The following is an 18,881-nucleotide window of genomic DNA, read 5'->3' on the forward strand; positions in this document are numbered from 1 at the left end:
GTTCTGCAGGAGAAATATGTGATTCAGGTATGATGCATTGTGAAAGAACCTTATCAACTCATTCCAGTGGTGGTGTTGGGGAATTAACCATGACTAAGTCTCAATTTTCTGGAAAAATCACAGTCAGAAATCAAATGCTGGTTAGAAAAGTATAATCAACATACCCAAACTCTGTAACTATTTTTTTTCCTGGGCTCCTAATTTTAACAAGTTCAGAGAAATAATTCAAGCTTGAAGAATAGTAATCAGAACAAAGTTCATTCCAAAGCTGGGAATTCAATCAGCTGTAGTACAGTGACAAACAACTTCAGCTATAGACCAAAACCTAAGCTATTTTGAGTTATCTTAGACTGTTGAATGCCAAAGTAAGGGAACAAAGGCAGGAAGTTAAGCTGCAGCTTTTGGCAATAAATCTGCAATTAAAGACTAGGTCTGATTTATGTTTCTGGCAGAAAAGACATTCTTGGAACTTTCTGATTTAAAAAATCTGCAAAAACTACAAAGCAAAGGGTTGTCAGGAGATTAAAAAACTTTGTGGAGAATATACATGAAGACCGGTGGAGAAAGGACATTTAAAATTAGTCAAAGAAAAGAAAGTAAGAAAGACATGAGACCACATGGCAGCATTGCCTCTTGGCACACATGTAGTGAAACATCATCACCATACAACTTTGTATTTTACTGGAATTGCCTGATAAAACCCCTGACGTTAATTTTCTTTTCTTCTGCCTTGAAAAATAGATGAAATGAAGACCTCCTTTAGGAGGATAATAACTTACCTCTACTAATTTAGACACCAGATACATAGAGATAGTTGTACTTTTGTAAAACATCATAGAAATTCCTGCTAGACACCCTGTAACAATTAGAAAAGCATTGTTAAGGTTGTGGTTTGCGTTGTTAAGGTCACTGTTGTGTGTCAGCCCAACAAACACTGCACAGGACTATTTATTTCTGCTGCTACAGACAGCACAGTTCAGTGATGTTTTTTTGCTGCCCAAATATGGTTTGTAGCACTAAAAAGAGAAAGTCTCAGAAAGCTGAAACAAATCTGTACTCAGGAGCACACTGTCAAATTTCTCTGGTTTCTATGGGATGAGAGATCTCTGTGGTTCCAACATGTGACAGATGCACATGAGGGAAGGGCCTCACCCTTCATTTACACATTTCATGGTAAAAGCATCTTTCTTTGGACACAGTGGAGCTCAATGTGTATTCTGTGGAATACGGAAGAGTGAGTACTTTCATCTCACATGTCTACAGCTGCAAATTAAAGGACAAGTTTATATTTATGCACACCGTAATATACTGTCCTTGGAGATGACCATAAACTCCACATTTGACTGAATTTGCCTTACAATTTTAATTGCAACTCTTTCCTTGACACTACTTGAAACATCACTGTCACTTTGACACAACCTTGATGTACACAGGAATAGGAACAAAGTCCTATTTTCATCACAGAAGTCTGAAAATGGAATGGGAGGACAGACAAGAGGAATACTTGCAGAGTCCCAACACATACAACACAAACTTTCCATGGACTCACCAGCTACAAGTGCATGAAGCTCATCATCAAGGTTTCGGACCCAGCGCAGGAAGCAACTTGTACCCTGCAGGTGAACAGAATGCAAGCTTAGCCCTACTTATTTCTTATAACACACAGACTGTAGGTATTCCTTATAAGCTAGTCATATAGCACACAGCATGAATTAAGAATGTAGTGTGATAATACCCATAATCACAGAATCATAAAATGGTTTGGGTTGGAAGAGACCTTAAAGATCACCTCGTTCCATCTCCCATAGGCTGAGACACCTTTCACTACACCAGGTTGCTCAGAGCCCCATCCAGCCTGGCCTTGAACACTTCCAGGGATAATGTAGTCTTCTTGGTCTTGGTAAGATTGTTACAATAAAAGGCAATTTACTTGATAAGTGAGCAGGCAAACTTTCCCATTTTTTGAGTCTTGTAAGGGAAATGTAAAATCCCATTGTAATTTCTTAAGAGCTGTAGAAACTTTCATTACTGAGACACGTTAGGTCTGATTAGGTAATCTTTACCACATCAAAAAACACTAATTACATCAAAAAAACCACAAGAAATCAACAAAACTGAAGAACAAGCTTTTTAAAAGCACTGGTGATACTAAAGTCCAGAGAGCTGGACATAGTACCCATAACAATTCAGTGTCTTAAATTTACAATTTACTGCTGCCATTTCTTTCAAAACTGGAGTTAGATTAAATTAAATTTGTCTAATTAATCTAATTAGTCAAATTGATCTTATTTGAATTCCAATCTAATACCAAAGCTAATCTTGAATTCATATCATCCTCATTTGCTGTACCTGCTAGACTCTTTCCCATGATAAAGGTCTTTTTCAACTACATACCAAACCTCCAGAGATTTTTTTCATGCATCCAATAAATTCCGGAACTAGGAAAACACATTAATCTAAAAAAGTAGAACTGCATATCCCTGGGATCCAAAACACACCAAGCATTTAATTTTTTTTTGCCATGGTCCAATTTTTTTGAGTGACTAGAATTTTTGCTGCCCTACTTGCCTATTTAGACTGAAAGAAAAATAAAATGCAACCGAAATTTGTGTAAGTTATGAAATGCAAACAATAACATATAGTAGATCATAGAATTGGAGGATCATTTAGCCTGGAAAGGGCATTTAAAATCGATTCCAACTGTTAACCTAGTGTCCACCAAGTCCACCACTAAACCACATCCCCAAGTGCCAAGTCCACACACCTTTTGAACACTTCCAGAGATGGCAATTCCACCACTTCCCTGGACATCCTTTTGCAGTGCCTGACAACCCTTTAAGTGAAGGAAGATTTCCTACTATCGAATCTAAACCTCCCCTGGGCAACTCGAGGCCAATTCCTCTTGTCCTGTCGCTACCTGGGAGAGCGGACTGAGCTACACCTGGCTGCAGCCTCCTTCCAGGCAGTTGTAGAGAGTGCTAAGGTCACCCCTGAGCCTCCTTTTCTCCAGGCTAAACTCCCAGCTCCCTCAGCTGTTCCTCACCAGACTTGTGCTCCAGACCCTTCCCCAGCTGCATTTCCCTTCTCTGGACACGCTCCAGCCCCTCAATGTCCTTCTTGTAGTGAGGGACCCAGAACTGAGCACAGGACACAAGGTGTGGCCTCACCAGTGCTGAGTACATACTTAAAAAATAGTAAAAAAAGGTCAGAATATGTCACCCTCATTTTATGAGTATCCACTGAGCTGAATTGCACCTCTCAATTGAAGCTTTTAAACACATCAAAATAATTTTAGCTTTTGCAATTTAATTTCTTTTCTTCTCTAAAGGTTTTTTTCTTAAAGTGTAAGAAAAAAATTAATTTTTAAGTAAACTCTGAACAGCTCATTTGCACTTTGCTATGAAAAAATTTAGCCTCTGTAACCTACAAATTATTGTCTCAATTTAATTACCAATCAAGTGAAGTGCTGTTTTACTTATGTTTAAGACCTCCTTTTTTATTTTTAGGTAAATAACATTTACCGTGAAATAATACAGCATGATCTTGAATTTGCAGAACAAATAAAGTGGTAGCTGCAAAATGCCATGTGATTAAGAATACAAAAGTGCAAAAGACACTTCAGCACTGCACTGCACCAAAGTGCTACTCTGCATTAGGGCAGGTCCTTTGCCACATTCTCTTTTGGCATAAATAAACAAAAATTGATTAATTCCAACAATGCTGTATGAATGCATATCAGTTCAGAATCTGTCATCTTATAATGGGGTAGAAAGGATACACTTCCAAGCAGGAAGTGCAATATCTCCTCATACATGCTGTATGTTCTGCAGTCTCCTGCTATTCAGTGTCAAGTAAGAATTCCAGATATGTGAACCAACAAAATCTGCACATGGCTTCTCTGGCAACACAGAGGCTACTGCAGTCACTACTTGTGCCTGCATGAAAATGCTTTTGTGTAGCAGCAAATCCCTCTGAAATCTGAATTCACTTTCTCTGAAGTACTCTCTATCTCCTGATCTTGAAAACAAGCTGCAAAATCCATCAGGTTTATTTAGAAATTACAGAAAAAACACACAGAATTGAAGAACAGCTGTCTATTTACAATTTGATTACTGCAATAGTATAAAATTTGTCAGTAACATGCTGTAGGAAACAGCATCAGTACCATTAAGCAGCTTGACTTTTTAGCTCTTTGTGATATTTTGAAAAGTGAAATAAAAACCAGAGCATTTGTCATTTCTGTATGCTACAAACTTACTTTGTATATACTGACAAAAGATCCCAGAAAAGCTCCAAGCTGGAAATTTTCCTTGTTGTAGAAGAGGGAAAGTAGCCGTGATGGCTGTGTAAGCAGATGCCGGAAGGTTGAAGGAATCCGAAGGCAACACTGGATCAGGTAACCAATGCTAAACATCCTAATGAAGCCCTAGAGAAAAGAAATAGAGATCTTGTGGTAAGAAACCACAAATTCTGGAAAAGGAAAAGCCAAAGCTTCTACAGAAGGTTTTATTTTTGACATCAAATAGTTTAAAACCCACTCTGAAGGTAATATGTAAAACACATAAATGTATTCTACCCCCACCTTCAAACGCAAGAGTTTTCTTTTTCCCAGTTACCCTGTAAAATAGCAAATGCAGTAAAATCACAGACAATTGACTCTTCTTTAATTTCTGTGAATTTCTGAAAGGTCTCAAGAAAAAGTCTTCTATTCTACTCCAAAATTTTGTCCTTTGCAATAATCCTGATGACTTCATTTCTAGCTTACTGACCAGCATATGGGTTTATAGAGGTTTATAGAGGAAAGCAATGCAGTGGAAAAAAATGAATGCTTCTGTACTCAAATGTCTCAAGAAAACAGTAAGGAGGAAAAAGTCCACCAAAAATAAAATTCAGAAAGTGTGAGAATTAGAAGTTAACCCTGGTGGCTTGGCACATGCTCACGGACCTTTCCTCAGCCAAACATGAGGTCGTGGGATGCCTGCAGCAAGGCAGGGAAAGGGAGAAACTGGAAGGAACTTCTTAAGCAGAGCTACTGAGAAGGGATAAAATGGGTTCCAAAGAATTTACTTACTATTCCACCTTGGATAAGGACCTGTTTTCTTTTTTAATAAGACACAAAACCAGATTCAACTTTTTTTCCAAATTATTCTCCCCAGTTTCTTCTAACTTCCTCCAATGCTTCCTACCATTATTCTTGCCCTAAGGTGAACCTTTTTAAATAATTCTGAAAAAATTTTACCCAGTTTTTGTCTGGAAGATTCTTTATGTGAAAACCATTTCTGCACTCACCTGCAAATAAGGCAGGCACCAATTACAGGGACACAATTCCAGTGACAAGGAAATCTGGCAGAGGGTTTGACTGAGCAACCTTTCAAACTCAGAAACTCAAACCATTTTTGCCTCCTAAAGAACTTTATAATGCATCATAAAGATCATAAAAAATTATTGTGGTTATATCCAGTAATAAACTCTTCCTGAAGCAATTATTCTTCTTGCTACTCAAGAAGTGGTTTATGAGAATCAAGTGGAAGAAAATAAGTCATCCAACAATATAACAGCATATTTTTTTTGATTGAAAAAATTCCATTCCTTCATGCCATTAAAAAAAAAAAGGAGAAAATGTCCTAAACCCAGCAGTGATGAACAAAGCCCAAAACAAGAAACAACAGAATGGCGTGTTTAATGTTTTTACCAAGCAAAGGTGACTTCAGTGGGGTGAAGAAACATTTAAATTACAACTGGCTAAATCCTCAAACACATCCCTGATTTTATTCCTATTAGTTACCAAATTAGAAGCGCTGAATGACAGGACTGAGGTTTAGTGTTGATGCCCATGAAATACCAAGTATTGTGCAAAATCTCCCTATTTAGCTCATTACTTCAACCAGGTGAAATCATATCACACCTACAGGTGGTTTTTCACAGTCACAGGAAGCATTATATCTTATAATCCATGTACAGTATTGTAACCTTTATCTTCCATAAAAAGACATCCAATAAAAATGGATGTAGTACACAGCAGAGCATATGCAGGGCACTGTAATAAACACAAGTGAGCAAAGAAAACTCTGCTAAGAGCCATTTCTCCACAGAGATTTTGAGTTGGAGCTCAGATCAGCCAGAAGTAGTAGCACAGTGTAATGACATATCCCCAGAATTTGTTGAATAAACCTTTCTGCTTTTGAGAAACAAATTTCTTAATACATTCAAGATACTTGCTATAACTCAAATTCAGAAAAGCACATGTGCATATAAACAGAGTTCAGAAACATATCATAAATTCAGTCAACCTGTTGCAATATATGAGGAATTAGTTAAGATAGTTAAAATCAATTAATTAAGATATTCAATGTTTATTCTGGGTATAGAGTAGCCCATGTTCCTTCATGAGACAGAACTTTGAAACTACAATCATAGAAAATTATCTCAGAGAAGTCATGGATACCCCATTCCTGGAACTGCTCAAGCTCAGCTTGGATGGGGCTTTGAGTAACCTGGTATAGTGGAATGTGTCCCTCCCCATAGGAGCGGGGCTGGAATGCTTTAAGGTCCCTTCCAACTCAAACCATTGTATGATCCTACAACCTTCTTTGAGGTCACCCTAGTCACCAGTAAATTTGGAGAGTTATCTGGTCCTGTATGCAGCACCAGCAGAAGAAACTGACAACTGGACTTCTAGTGCTGGCTAATGGCTCCTCACTGTAAACAAGCAAAATCCTAAAGAGGAAAAATATTGTTCCACTGCTTCTGTCACAGCTCTTTTCAGACACTTACAAGAACAAAGCATTTCAAGTATTTAAAGTTTGAAGGGAAGTCAATGAACTCAGGTGGTATGGCGCTACTGAATGTTACATCACGTAAAAGCCATGATGCTGTCAATGAGCTAATGTGCATTTAAATGTGAAGCAGGAGAAGAAGAGCATGCAAACGGCAGTTAAAGCACAGATGTATTAATGAAAAGTAAACTTGTTCGAGGGTAAGGGAAAACTGAGGGGAAGTTTTGGCAATAAGCAGCTCATCACATCGTTATCAGGTTTGACAGCTCCATTACAGAAAAGGAACTGTAAAAACATGCTCAAATCATGTCAGCTGACAGTTGTTACTGATCAACTCCAGGAACAGTCATAGAACTGAACTTTGAGAATTTTGTATCTTTAAAAATATAAATACATAATTTTTTTTTTCACTCATGTTTTAATTTAAATAAAAAGTCACAGAATAGTCAGGAAATTGGAGGATCTGACTGCCACTTGAGCAATATCTTCCTCACTAGGTTATTGTAGTCATGAATAATTTACACCAAAATACTGAAGAGAACAGGTCCAAGAATGAAATATATTTCAAATGCACAACTGTCTTCTCTAAAGAGAGAACAGCCTTATAAAAATTTATTTTTAAAATTTACTTTTTGTCATGTCAAGTCTTTACTCAGCTTTATTATCAGTTAGGTTTTTTCCTTCCCTCATTCTATTTAAGGATATATAAAACAAAACAAAATTATGCTGAATCAATAAGTGAAAAAGTTGTGTATTCCTGAATATCCACCTTCCTCCCCATCCTCGGGTTCCTTTAACATTTTAAAAAGTTATTTTTGAAAGTAATATGCATTAAAAGCATCTGAAGATACTCAAATACATTTTTGCTGCTCCATATATAAAACCAGGTCAACTGTTAAGGGATTGGGATCTTCTGGAGCCTTACCAACTCCCAAAACAGGCATAGCAGGTGGTACCACCTGTGCCAACCCAACGCCAGCTAATACAAATTTCTGCACAGTAATTCTCTGAAAAAAAATGCACCAATCACATTAATAATGGAGGATGAATTATACCACCAGAGATAAACAGCTCTTCCTGGGCGTAGCAACTGTGACCAATCTCTCATTACCCCAAGCCCTTAAAATAAACGACTGGAGGAGTGCACCCGGTGCCCAGCAGCGACGTTCCAGAGCCGTGCAGCTGCACGGGAACCAGGGCTGCCTGCCACAGCAGCACATTCCAGGTGCTTTATTTAGGGGGGACTCACAAGTGGGCTCAGCCATGAAGTGCATCACATAGTTAAACAAGTTCCTTGCTTGCTAGGCCATTTTTTCCCACACATTTTATGTTACTCATTCACTACAGCTAATCTGAAAGACCAGAGAACTTTAACCTCACCGCCACCCCGTCCTAAATTGAGAAAATCTGTTTTCTGGCTTGTCACATTTTCAATAGAAAAGAATGAGTAACAGGCTCATTTCTCACTTCCTAAGCATATGCTTTTCTTGACTTTTACCCCTTCTTTGCCAGTGTTTGTCAATCCAACTTTTTTTACACTTACTTTAATACAGTATGAGATGCAATTATCTCCATAGTGTTTACAGCATCTATGCCTTGGGCCATGTTTGCACCTGCAAAAAGCATAATGAAACACATATTAACTCATAGCTGTTTTCAGCAACAGGAGACTTCATAAATTTTTCTTGCCTAAAAATACATAAAGTGCTATTTGCCCAGCACTCATTCTCCCCATTACCCACTGAAGGGCACTGTGAACTTTTATGATGCCATAAAAGGACAATAAAAACTAACAATACTTTAGTTGTACACCAAGAAAAAAGTGTCTGCACACTTATTTGGATCCAACCTCTTGCCATGCTACACATAAAATGCTAAATTAAAGAACAAATTTTCTGCCGTGGTCAACAAGGAGAAGTGATGTGACCTCTCCTGGTTTGTCTCTGCTCCATGGTTCTGGAAGGATATTTGAGCAAGCATCTGTTGCCTGTGTCCTTTCATCTTTCACACCACTGTAAGGGTCACTGAAAGGCAATACAGATCATGCTAATGCACACCCTGTGAGCCTTCCCTCAATTACAAGCCTTGCACTTTTGGGCTATTTCTTCTGCAGTGTAGATTTTTATGTAGCTCTTCCTTTGGACTGAGAATTTGACCTTGAGTGTTTAAAACAGACTGGCTTGGGCTGGTGGGATGTGTGGATTGTACAGTTTCTAGCCCTGCATTATGTAGAATTAAAATAAGTAATTCATACTGGGTCTGAACATTATATTTTGCTATATCCAAGTATTTAAGATTTAATGTAAAATGAATTACACAATTTATATACTATGTCAAATATCTTGGAAGTTTTGAATTGTGTACTATAAAGTCTAATGGCCATAAATCATCTGTGAGGTCAGTTTATGTAGCAAAATTGTAATGAGAATGTTATCAGGTTACAGGCATTTAGACTCAATTATATTGAAAAGAACCATATGGAAGAGAAACCAGTGAGAGCATAAAACCTCCATATTGAAAGTTTGCTGAATGTCTGAGTTGGGAGTTTCAAAACCTTAAAAAAATTGTTCTTCTCCATCTTCAATCCTTGTATTTAACCAACAACAGAAGAGCAATGAACTATCTCTAGCAAACTGAGTCACACATATTTAAGACAAAACAGGCACAAGCAATTCAGGTAAAAGCATTTGATTATGGCTGGAGGTGTCTTTTCCTTGTAGGTATTTGCTGTCTAATACAGTCATGCCTGAAAAAACACTGATGACTTCCCTCATCTTTTTCAAATAAAACCCACAGCAAATCATAGGAAGTCACCATGTGATGGGGATCAATTCATGTTTGTTCATCATCTGAGCAAGTAAAATAAACCACTACTTTGAGTACACAATGCACTTGGAAGACTCCCTCCTGCATGAGAGCAGGTAGAGATTTGGTCATAAAACTGCTCTAGAAGAGGTCAGCAGAAGTGAAGATTCACAGGTGTCACCTGAATATACCCCCAACCCATTTTTTATTCCATCTTCCCTGTAAATGCATGACTCCCTGTGGTATCCAGTGTGCATGAAGCAGAGGAATCAGTCATAGCAGAAGTAAGTTATATGTTCAGTCTGAACATATCAGACTGAAAAGCTCACTGCTCTCCCTTCTTTAAGCTCATAAAAGAGAGTGAACTGGATCCTGTAGAGAGGGGGACACCCACCTTGCCTAACTTCAGATGTCTAGATCCGACCTCGTGTAAAAGAGTTTTAGACTCACTCTTTGCTTTGCAATTTCCTATCTCCAGACAGCAGAGGCAGCCCAGGTGCCATCAATCCTCTTTTTAGGTAGTTCTCCTTTATGCAATACAGGGGTGTAGGTCCCCCAAAAGACTATGTTATAGTCACTTATGGTGACATAAGTAAGATCTACTGCTGTGCAATTTTTCTCCTTCATAGTACCACTAGTTCCAGCAGAACTATGCCATGAACTGATTTTGCTGAAAACTGCAGAAAAAGCAACACCATCCTGCACTCATCATGGGCTGAATTTGCTCTCCCTTGTTAGACAACTGCATGTTGCAAGTTCATACAGGTCTTCAAGTTTTGCTTTCACCAGAGTTCATCATTTGCCACTATTAACTACCTAGTAAAAATGAAACAGAAAAACACTGAAATGCAAAGCAGAAGCATTACAAAACATTGTCAAATACAACATAACAGACAGTAAAGTGCTCTATATAACAATGATTCCATTTTTTTTTTTGGTTTTCTTTTGGATTTTTTTACTCACACTTTGTCCATGAGCTTTTTTGTTAGTGCCAGTATGTTCATTGGCTGTGATACTTTTTCACTATGCTTGATTTTTCTATCTGTTTTTGAAAATGCTGCTTCAGGTGAAAAAGAATGGGTGGGAATTTCTTCTTTCCCTACAATGAACCTGAAAGAAAAAAGCAAAACAGAACAAAGCAATTACATAACTCAAAGAAATGCATGAAATCCTGTATAAGCCTAAGTCTTAGATCAGATTGAAGTTACTCTCAGGTGTGTAAAAACCCATTTTATACAGCTGCCAAACCTCATACTTCTTTAGAGAAGATCAATCCACTGACATATATTTAAAGATATACTTTAGCTAGAGGATACAATTGATGCTGGGAATTTTTTAAAATTAAAACCAAAAACATCAATAGGGAAGTCCACCTCTCAGACAAAGGAAGAGCACTAAGTAGGAATATAAAAAGGCACTTGAAGTATCTCAATTCTCTCCAGCAAAATGGGGTTACATAAAGGTTGATAATTACTACAATATTTTTATAAAACATCAATTTTGCAGAATCTTCAAAATGTTTTTGCTCCCACTGAAGCCACTAACTTTGTTTTGCTTGGTCTCATCTTCAGCCTTCTTTTCTTCACCCAGAAGTTGATATTGTCTCATCTTAGATGTAGAATTACTGCGCATCAGTGGCAAGGGAGGACGCAATGGCAAAATGTTTCCTAAAACCATGCACTATAATCCAAGTTACACTGTACCTCGGCAGTCTTGGCAGTCTAGCCAAGGGTAAAGAAGATCTAAAAACTTTGTCATTATGTAATGCGGCAAATAAGATCCAGGTAAAAACACAGCAGCCATTTGCTTCCAGGAAAAACATGGGTTATCATGAATCCCAGTTTTAGAAAGACAGAAGATAAGTGCTCCTTCCAAAACATGCAATCATATGTCTGAGTTTCCTTTAACAACAGCCACAAATATGAAGGGATTTCTCTCTTGCTAGCACACAAAGTGGAAACTGCCTCAAGCTACACCAGAGGAGGTTTAGATTGGATATTAGAAAAATTTCTTCACTGAAACGATTGTCCAGCATTGGAACAGATTGCCAAGGAAGTGGTGGAGCCACTGTCCCTGGAAGTACGTAAAAGTATTTAAAAGTAGTAGATGTGTTTAAAAGACATGTAGATGTGGCATTTGGGGACATGGTTTAGTGGTGGACCTGGCAGTGTTGGGTTAAAGGTTGGACTGGATGATCTTAGAAGTCTTTTCTAACGCAAATGATTCTATGATTATGCCTTCTTCAAAATATGTTGTATACCCAAAAGTTGGACAAATTTTAGAGCAGCATGATTTTTCTTAGGAATAATCTTTTCTTACAATGCAACTGCCACTGCGCATGATTCCTCAAAATCTTGTCTTACATAGTCACAGAAACTTTACTTACTTTAGTGCAGAATATGTAAATCCTTTCAAGCCATCTTTGCACCTGAAAGACAAAACCAAAAGATTTCTCTATAATGGGCTGCTGGCAATATAAAGTGTTACAGATTACATATGGCATAGAGGGGCTGTGGAGGAACACCAGCTTTTCATTAACAAAAAACAGCACGTTTGCAACAACTCTGTGGTTATCCTTGATTCCCAGTTGTCACCACAGCCTTGGGACATCTCTGAAACAAAGGACACAGCATCAAATGCCAGTGCTTCTCTTTTTTATCCAAACCAAGAGTGGAGAATTTTTTAAAGGATGGTAACAGAACCACTAGGGCAACAATGCAAGATGACAAAGAACTGTTGCTTTATGGAAAAGTAGTCATGATGAGTTTAACAAAAGAGAAGTTTTACTGCAAGGAGAGAAAGGAGGGTTGGATCTCAATGAAACACCCACCCTCTTGTGAAAAGCTGCAGGGAATAGCTTCTCTGACTTTGAGATAAACTGTTGTACTTTGCAAAGTGCTGATCTCTGCAGCTTCTTACTTTAAGAAGACTCTTAATCTGAAAGTCCCAGTTTTTAAATTATACAGTCAGTGGTTGCTCTGATTCTGAGCTTGATAGTATGTATATATATATAATACATATCTGCTCTTACCAACTATAGGGTTCCTTTTTTGAAGAATGACCACAGCAAGGAGTCCATATTTGGCTGTGGAAGATTTGGGTTATTGACTTTTTTTTCCTGTCCAGGATACAATGAAAGGAGCTGAAGCTTGCAGCTGCTACTGATTCCTCCTGAAAAACCATGTTGATAGCACAGGAGAGAGGAGCTATTTGTGTTTTCTCTCCTTTTCTTTTTGTAGAATTGTATGGGGAATACGTGATGGTAAAAATGCATTCCTGACACAGTACACAAAGCACAAACTAGTAACTTATCAACACCACCATTTCAAGAGAAACCCTACTCTGAGGGAAGGCAGGACAGCAGTCACAAAAGCTTTGTAAACAGAAGCAGCTGATGACAACCCTTTGCCTTCCACCTGCAGAGACGACATTGTCCCTGGAAGTGCTGTGCCCACACCGTTCAAGAGCAGGTGACACCATCTCCCAAAAGGTTCCATGCAAGTGTCAACATGTACTACCAATGGTTGGATACACGCAAACAGCAGGAAAAACATCAAATCAAAGATGTTCACAAATGAAGAAAGTCTTGCTTTGTCCTGGCAGGGGAGTGCCTGGTGCAGAGCTGGTAAGACATCACAGCACTAAACACTCCTGGGAAATTCTTTCCAAGGTTACGACCTTCAATGCATATGTTTCCAAGGACTTGGTTTTGTCAGCATGTGCACAGTTACACACAGCACCAAAAAAATCATTGCAAAGAGTTTGTCTTTTAAAATGATTGCAGTTAAAATGTTGGTGACATATTTTATGATGTATAGGGGTTCAAGGTAAATACATAAAAATAAAATTGCTCATTGTATCTTTAATTAACATAGAACTTTGAAACCAAAGACACTTAGTAATTTTAATTGTGATTCTTTATACATACATACGATTCAGAAGCTGAAACTGTCACAGCACTTTTACAGAACCATGGACTCAAAAATGGGTTAAAAACTAAATGATGGACTGAAAAAATCAGCTTAGCTCAGAGACCACAGTAAATGACTGTGGCAGAAGTCCAGAGTCCAAATGCACAGGTTTAATATATACCCCACTTCATCCACAGTACCACGGTCCAGTTTCCTAAGTTTTATTTTAAACCTGCAGCTGACTGTAAGTTAAATGCCCTTTGAGTGAAGGATGTCCAACACATTATGCCTGCAAGCTGCCAGCTCATGAATAGGCCTTTAGTTTCTACTTTTCCAGTAAATTAAAACCATACACAGACTGCAATCTAAACATGCACATAAGTGTTTCTAGAATAATATCAGAACAGAAAAGTAATCACAGTATGGTTGTAATTATGTTTTCTCCTTAATTATTCCAATGTAACTGCACTGCCAGTTGCAAGTGTTCAATGATTCCTTTACTGCACCACCAGATGTCCCTGCCCAGCTGTGCTCGAAGCACCCTGATGGATGCTATCCTACAACTCATTTCCTTTAAACTGACCTCAAAGAAAATGTCAAATCCTTTCTTCATTAATATTGAAAATCAGAAGACATCTGAATCACCAAAAGAGAAAACAGCACTCCAATCCCCTAATTTTTTCCTCCAAGAAACAAAAAAATATTTCTAATGCCTATTCTAATTACACAGAAAAGTCATTTCTATTCAGAAAGTACTTGGTGTATTGGAATTTATTAGCTATGCTTACTTTTCTTATTTTTTTAGTTGTTCTGTGTATTTGGAGCTACAGCTATGAATTTCCCTGAAAAATACATCAAAGTTAAATATGTAGTTGAGTAAGGAAGTGACACTAAAGACACAATTAGAATTTTTTCTTCCTTAACTTCCTATTTAATTTTAAAAAAGTAAAAAGTGCAATTAAGCTTTTAAATAAAATATAATTAGTATTGCTTGCTGTCTAAATTGTCTCCTGTAAAACCATTCTGCAAAACTAATGGGTGTGTGGGAAAATTGTTTATTAAGAGTTTTATAAACAGGAGTCCTAGACAAACAATACTTGCAGTCAAGAGTAATTTGTACTGGAACTCCCCTTCTCTGGCATGGCCATTTTGCTCTTACGAATGAAGAGGCAACCAACGACAAAGCTGTAACTCTAATTTTTTGTTTTACACCATGAATAATGAATTCACTATATTTAAGGTTTCAGAATGCTGGTCTAGAGATTGAAATGATGTTTTTTTATTCACTCAGTAGGTACACAACACTGGCAGCAACCAAAAAAGCCCTACACACTGACTTCAAGCACACTTTTTTTGGGGGGGTGTGACAACCCCCTTGCAGAGACACCACAAATTCAGTGACTGGCCTCCACAGTGACTGCTGAGGTACAACACTGGCTGCACATGGCACGTTTCACAAACACCTGGCTGCTAATAACTGAACTAAGAGTAATGATTTGCTTCATGCAGCCACTAATTGGTAATAATAATGCCACCACTAATTGGTTATAATAACTTTTACTCAATGCTTCATTGCTCAAGGGGTGAAAAAGCCTGCACTCTGCTGCTGACCCCCACGAACTACTCAAGCTTCAAATGAGCCTAGCACAATACATTACATGTGCCCAGCACTGTAGACACCCTGAGAGGGGAAAAATCTAAATAGTGAATTGTAAGGGTTTTTTTTAGGGTACTATTGAACTTGAAGAGTTGTATGGCATCAGAGGGACTCGCTAGCTCACCTACACTTCTGCAAGGGCATCTAGTGATAGGACAAGGACAGGCTTTAAACTGAGGGGGCAGGTTAGATATTAGGAAGAAACTCTTCACTCTGAGGGTGATGAGGCACAGGTTGCCCAGAAAAACTGTGGATGCCCCATGCCTGGCAGCGTTCAAGGCCAGCTTGGACAGGCCTTTGAAAAACCCCATCTAGTGGAAGGTGTCCCGGCCCATGACAATCATTAAGGTTCCTTCCAAACCAAAACATTCTACTGCTCTATGTTTCCCACCACCCTGAATGTCCCAGGGACCAAATCCCATTCTGCAGGAGGGAAACACCGTTTCCTGCCCAGCAAGCAGTAATTTAAATGGTGCATAATTTGGCTACATTCTCCCATCAGATGGGAACTGTCCCTGGTACAAAGCCAAGAGTGCCAGTGACTTTGCCAGCTGTCCCTGCTGGCACCATGTACCTGATCACACAGCAGAAATGCTCTACTCCATTCCAGCTTTTGTTTGGCCAGAGCTTGTGTTTGGTTGGAGCCAAAGGAGCAGAAGAATCAAGGAGCCAAAGCAATAAATTTGGATTCTCAAAATTCCCCTGCTGGGACTATTCTGGCACATAAGCAAATAGGGTTGATTTTAATCATGCATATTTATAAGATACATTTAACTTACGGCCACACACATTTATTTTTTCATAAAGAAAACAGCAAAAGTGGAATAGAGCCAAGGCTTGATACAAACTATACTTCCAACAAGACATGAACTAACTGTAATTATGTTTGTATATGTATAGAGGTGCTGTGCATGAGTTAACTGTACTCTCCCTCCATCCTGTGGGAAGAAATTCCCACACTGAACTGCAAGCCTGGATGCCAACAATTATATTTTGGGGGTTTTTATTAGTATGTCTGTTTTGGGGTTTTTTTATTAGTATGTCCTGTCATAGCTTTTCTCAAGATTTCCTCTAAATATACACTGCACAAGAAACCTTCTGAAGGAATGTCACTGTTCACCCACAGAACTGGTAAGCAGAAAGCAGCTCACAGTAGTAACAACAAGCCATGTTTAACAACATCCCCGCAGTGCTTACAGTATCCTTCAGGGTAAGAGTAAATTAGAAACTCCTACATGCAGAGCTCTCATTATGGCCACGTGGGAAGGAGATACTTCAAGCACAGGACATGTGTTAGCATTTTACTGCAGCACCTTTGCCTGTGAAGACTGGTCAGGGGGACCACGTTTCCCCGTTAAGGTGTCTTCTTTATGGAGAAGGGAAGATCATCCTGATGAAATGTGACTGTGTCTGAACATGCCAGCTATACCTCTTGCTATTAAATCCCTTGCTTTTAGGAATTAAAGGCTATCTACGGTATTTTGTGACCTATGCTGATCTCTAGAGGATAATGCATTTTCTGTTTTAAGTTGCTTAGAGAGGTTACTATATCTCCATCCTTCTGATTTTCAGCTGGACTCCATGATGTTAAATATTTCATTCCTCATTCTCTCCCCAGTGCTAAAAGTCAACAGCAACACGTGCTATTTTTCTGAGATGCCTTCTGTATCTATTTCTCTTCTTCCTTTTCTATCTTCTCTTTTGCCCGTTCTTCCTACAAGTTGAGCTGCTCTTACACATTTCCCCCCAACTGTCCTTCAAATGTTATTCTCGAAAGCTCATTTCTCTTTCTTAAGAAAAATTGCACTGAGGAAATCCAGAAGTAAATTTATGGGAAAAAATATTCATACCCAGATTATCTCTTGTCTGAATTTCTGCTTTTACAGATTAAACATATATTTTCTTTCTATTTTTTACACACAGCTCTTACCTATTCAAGCCAGAACTGTGAAAAAAATATAAGGTGCAATTATAAGCCAAAAATCTAAACTCCTATCCCATGGGAAACATGCAGCTTTTGGAAAACATGTCAGAAATCCCATTAAAAACAATTGAAATCAGAGGAGTTGTAGTTTATAAAAATTATACTTCAAACTTTTAAATGTGCAAATGTAACCAGGATCAAAATTCAGTCAGAAGTCTCATAACTTGTGCTTCCAAATCAGATAGCTAACTTATGCATGTTTAACTAAAACACTAAAAAATGTATCCATGGCATTTCTTTTAGTTGTGCCTGAAGTATAAAATGATCTTTTGAAAAGGCCATGGTTTTGCAAAAATTACATGCAGTGAATATAAAATCATATTTTATAAAAAAGTAAATGAACAAAGAAACAGTAAATAGGGACAACATTCAAGGAGAAGGACAAGATAAGCACCATGGAGGACGTACATTATTTTTTTTCTTGACCCAAGTTGAATGCATCATTTCCACTACTTGGAAAGAAAAGGTGCATGGAAATGACAAATCATGTAGTCAACAGTGACCTATGGTTCCATTAAGCTCTCATGTAAATCCAGGGAATTACATTTTAAAACAAAAATACTGCAATTCTGTGAAGAATGTGACACTGCAATTAAAAAGAAAGCTGTTTATATTGAAGTTAAATTACAATACTGGATTCAGAGTTGTAAAACAAAGCTGCCATCAATCAACTTCACATCTGATTGTTAATCAAGTTTTCTGTGTTATTGTCAAATTGAAATCAGATTTCTAGTGATGCTAATTATCCTACTACTTACAACACTCATTTCTTCAGAGGTTAGCGCTTTCTGAAATGTGCAAGTAACTGCAATTTCAGTAGGTCAAATTTCTCTTAAAAGATCTTGTAAATGACAAAAAATTTTTGTTATTTTAGCTGGATGCAGATGGTCCATATCTTTTTGTACCAACAATGCTGCACTGTGGGCTCAGGAGCAACAACTGAATCACTCAGATGGCCACGTTTCCATCTCAAAATCCTTCATCAAAGCCCCTGCCTCACACAGCTAATAGAAGAAGCCAACACAGACCCACAGAACAGTATGGGGTGAAGGTACCTTTAAAGATCCTCTAGTCCAACACCCCTGCCAAGGGTAAGGACACCCTCCACTGGATCAGGTTTCTCAGAGCCCCATTCAGGCTGGCTTTGAATGTTTTCAGCGATGGGACATCTACCACCTCCCTGGGAAACTTCTGCCAGTGTCTCACCACCCTTATAATAAAGCATTTCTTTCTTATATCCAGTCTAAATCTACCCTTTTAGTTTAAAACCATCAATTCTTGCCCTGTCACTACAGATTCTATTAAAAAGTCTGTCCCCACCTTTCTTATAAATCCCCTTTAGATACTGGAAGGTGCTCTAAGGTCTCCCAGGAGCCTCTCTTCTCCAGGCTGAACAACCCCAATTCAGCTTGTCACAGGAAAGGTATCCCAGCCTTCTGATCATCTTTGTGGCCTCCTCTGAACCTGCTTCAACAGGTACATGTCTTTCCTGTGCTGAGGACTTCAGAGCTGAATAAAGCTCTCTAAGCAATTAAAAAAGCTGATTGAACAATGAAGTTAAGGATTTATGTGCTTAATTCAATTGATTTGTTGAATTTTGCAAAGTGATGAAATTTTTCCACTACTCAATTTTGACCTTTTTCTTACAAGTGTTTTAACAAAATACAGCAACTTTCTGTTAAAGCAAAACCTAAACACTCTCTCCAAATCAGGCACAGAACAAAAATAGGAAATGGAAAAAACCCCTG

At 38.2% G+C, this 18,881-nt stretch overlaps 1 protein-coding gene across 1 annotated transcript in view; it reads right to left on the reverse strand.

Annotated features, from left to right (window-relative positions):
• Positions 1 to 18,881, reverse strand: part of TMEM135 (transmembrane protein 135) — a 156,625-nt gene that overhangs the window by 6,395 nt on the left and 131,349 nt on the right. The window contains exons 7-12 of the mRNA XM_036388077.2: positions 11,968 to 12,009; positions 10,545 to 10,691; positions 8,320 to 8,389; positions 4,259 to 4,426; positions 1,550 to 1,613; positions 780 to 856 (exon numbers count right to left, since the gene is read on the reverse strand). Of these exons, the coding sequence (XP_036243970.1) occupies positions 780 to 856; positions 1,550 to 1,613; positions 4,259 to 4,426; positions 8,320 to 8,389; positions 10,545 to 10,691; positions 11,968 to 12,009 (568 nt within the window). The remainder of the gene's footprint in view (positions 1 to 779; positions 857 to 1,549; positions 1,614 to 4,258; positions 4,427 to 8,319; positions 8,390 to 10,544; positions 10,692 to 11,967; positions 12,010 to 18,881) is intronic.

This window comes from Molothrus ater, chromosome 2 (assembly GCF_012460135.2).
Source record: "Molothrus ater isolate BHLD 08-10-18 breed brown headed cowbird chromosome 2, BPBGC_Mater_1.1, whole genome shotgun sequence".
Classification (NCBI taxonomy): Eukaryota; Metazoa; Chordata; class Aves; order Passeriformes; family Icteridae; genus Molothrus; species Molothrus ater.